At 35.7% G+C, this 2,633-nt stretch overlaps 1 protein-coding gene across 1 annotated transcript; it reads left to right on the top strand.

The window, feature by feature from the left end:
• The first annotated feature begins 362 nt into the window (after positions 1 to 362).
• Positions 363 to 2,364, top strand: LOC141711018 (xyloglucan endotransglucosylase protein 7-like). Its single transcript, XM_074513482.1, has 5 exons — positions 363 to 631; positions 749 to 861; positions 1,015 to 1,231; positions 1,546 to 1,754; positions 1,864 to 2,364. The coding sequence occupies exons 1-5, from the start codon at positions 395 to 397 to the stop codon at positions 2,249 to 2,251; spliced, it is 1,164 nt and encodes a 387-aa protein (XP_074369583.1). The 5' UTR covers positions 363 to 394; the 3' UTR covers positions 2,252 to 2,364.
• Positions 2,365 to 2,633: the final 269 nt, after the last annotated feature.

Genomic DNA, 2,633 nt, shown 5'->3' with positions numbered 1-2,633 from the left:
TTTTTAGGGCAAGTGATATGGTTAAACTCATATATCGGAAATTGTAGTATTTACAAAAAAAAGTATTAGGGGTATAAAATTGACTTTCAAAAAATTAAAAAAATATGTGACTTTTATTTGTTAAATAAAAATGGACGTTTTTCATTCAAGTGAATATTACATATAATTAAGACATGGTCAGCCATGTCATGATTTTTGGACTCTAAATGAATGTTTTACGGTTGTCAACGAAGTTTAAATTGGAATTAGCCTTAATACGCTAAATAAGTAGTACCATGGAATAGCTCAAACTCTGATTTTATTTGTGAGTCTGGATGACTAATCCCAAAATTGATGGGGGATGTCCGGTGAGAGTAAAATACGGGCTAGGCAATTTCATTGTCCACGTGCTGCTATGCCATTGCCATGTACTTTTTTGTCTTCACGACAACCAAACTCAATACAATTCAAAACAAACAGAGATGATGAGGGAGACAGGACTAACCAATGCGGATCCAAATCCCATCTAACTCCAATGGGCTTTTCCTCCTCTTCAAGACACAGAAGATTTCTTCGAAACGTTCGCTTCATTTTTTCTCAGTTTGGTCCTTTCCTTGCATTACTCACCATCGGATTCTACCTTCTCTTTAAGGTGCTGTTCATATTTGGAGGAATTTCTTTATCAACAGCCAGTGTTTTTTATATGCTTTCTCTTTATACGTATATGTTGAAATTCTCAATATGATTAAATGATCTTTCGATGGAACAGGTGGATGTTTACATCTCTAGAAGCCGATCCGCTGCCCGATACCAGCATGTACAATCCCCACCACAAAAGATACGGACTACTCCTGCTACTTACAACAAAACACGCACTTTCAGGTTTTTTAAATTATAGGCTTTCCGGTGATATCTATTTAATAGTGTTGTAAATCATGACTCCGCATTGAGGCGTGCATTATAATTGTGTGTTTTTTTTTGGAAATGGATATAAGTGAGTTGCTAATGATAAATGACTTCTATCTGCTGCAACAGGAGGATTCTAACCAATGGTACTTTTGACCGGAATTTTGAGATAACTTGGGGAGATGAAAATGCTAGTATTCGCAATAATGGCGAGCTACTTACTCTTTCCCTTGACAGCGTATCAGGTTCAGGATTTGAATCCAGACATGAATATCTCTTTGGAAGAATTGATATGCAGATTAAGCTTGTTGCAGGAAATTCTGCAGGCACTGTCACTACTTACTATGTAAATTTCTAACCATGCAGTATTTTAAAAGCGGTTCATCGACCATTTAAACATATAACAATTACCTGAACAAACTTTCTCTCTTTCCGGTTTTCATGTTCTTGTGGATTTATATAAAATTGTTTTTCTTGCATCTAATTTCTAAGCATATTGATCAACAAAGAAGAAAACAAACTTGTTAAATATATGCACGCAAAAAAAATAATTAGAAATGAAAGTAATAAGATTGTAGAAGAATAGAACAAATTTATTGTTCATAACTGGGACTTCTAATACCGGTTGATAAAATAATCTGCGTGTTTTGTGTTTAATAGTTGTCATCTGAAGCTGAAACCCATGATGGCGACACCCATGATGAGATAGATTTCGAGTTTTTGGGGAATTCAACTGGTGAACCTTACACTCTTCATACAAATGTGTTCAGTCAAGGAGAGGGCAAGAGAGAGCAGCAGTTTTTTCTATGGTTTGACCCTACTTCTGATTTTCACACCTATACCATTGTTTGGAACCCTCAACGGATTATGTAAGTGGATGCTTAGCAGAACCAACCATTTTAAATGTCCAAAGTTTATTTATGTGATATAGAGACTTGTTTACTTAATGAAAGTGTGTTTGTTTCCTTTTCCTTAAAGCTTCATTGTTGATGAAATACCCATCAGAGAGTTTAAGAATGCTGAATCAATCGGTGTTCCGTTCCCAAAGGACAAACCAATGAAAATTTACTCTAGTCTATGGAATGCTGATGACTGGGCAACACAGGGTGGACGAGTGAAGACTGACTGGACTCTAGCTCCTTTTATAGCTTCTTTCCAGAATTTCAGAGCAGATGCTTGCATTTGGTCCTCAGGCGCTTCTTCTTGTGAAACGGATTCGCCTCGTAAAAAAATGTGGTTTACACAGAAAATAAACACAGCAGATACAAGAAAAATGAGAAAAGTGCAGAAGTATAATATGATATATGATTACTGCAGGGACAAATGGAGGTTCCCTAAAGGCCCTGCTCCAGAATGTAGATTTTGATATTACAACTTTACAAGTACAGTTAATTATAGGCTTAATTACAAATTGAATCTCGAATTATGATTATGTATACACATATACCTTAATAAAAAAAAGCATAAACTTCAACTCTTTTTGTATAGAATGTGTATGTCATCACCCTTGTCTCTTTAAAAACTCATGAATGTTGACTATACATATAACATGTAAGGGTGTTAGCCCCAATGCCCACCAAGGTCTTTGAAGGCCCAACTTAGGCCCATAAACTATAATCATATGTCCCCTAGAAGCAACATTGGCAATTAAAGTCTATGAACAACATTGGCGCTAGGAGGAGAGAAATCATATTCTTTCAAAAATTTCAACCAATATCTACAAAGCTATGGCAGATAACACAACAAAT

The sequence above is a fragment of the Apium graveolens genome, chromosome 3 (genome assembly GCF_009905375.1).
Source record: "Apium graveolens cultivar Ventura chromosome 3, ASM990537v1, whole genome shotgun sequence".
Taxonomy (NCBI): domain Eukaryota; kingdom Viridiplantae; phylum Streptophyta; class Magnoliopsida; order Apiales; family Apiaceae; genus Apium; species Apium graveolens.
Note: the sequence above shows the minus strand (reverse complement) of the source record. Positions and strands in the feature narration are given on the sequence as shown.

Coding starts and splice junctions, on each gene's coding strand:
- LOC141711018 (XM_074513482.1), top strand. CDS start 395: ATGCCATTGCCATGTACTTTTTTGTCTTCACGACAACCAAACTCAATA. Junction 632..748: donor GATTCTACCTTCTCTTTAAG/GTGCTGTTCATA, acceptor TCGATGGAACAG/GTGGATGTTTACATCTCTAG. Junction 862..1,014: donor AACAAAACACGCACTTTCAG/GTTTTTTAAATT, acceptor CTGCTGCAACAG/GAGGATTCTAACCAATGGTA.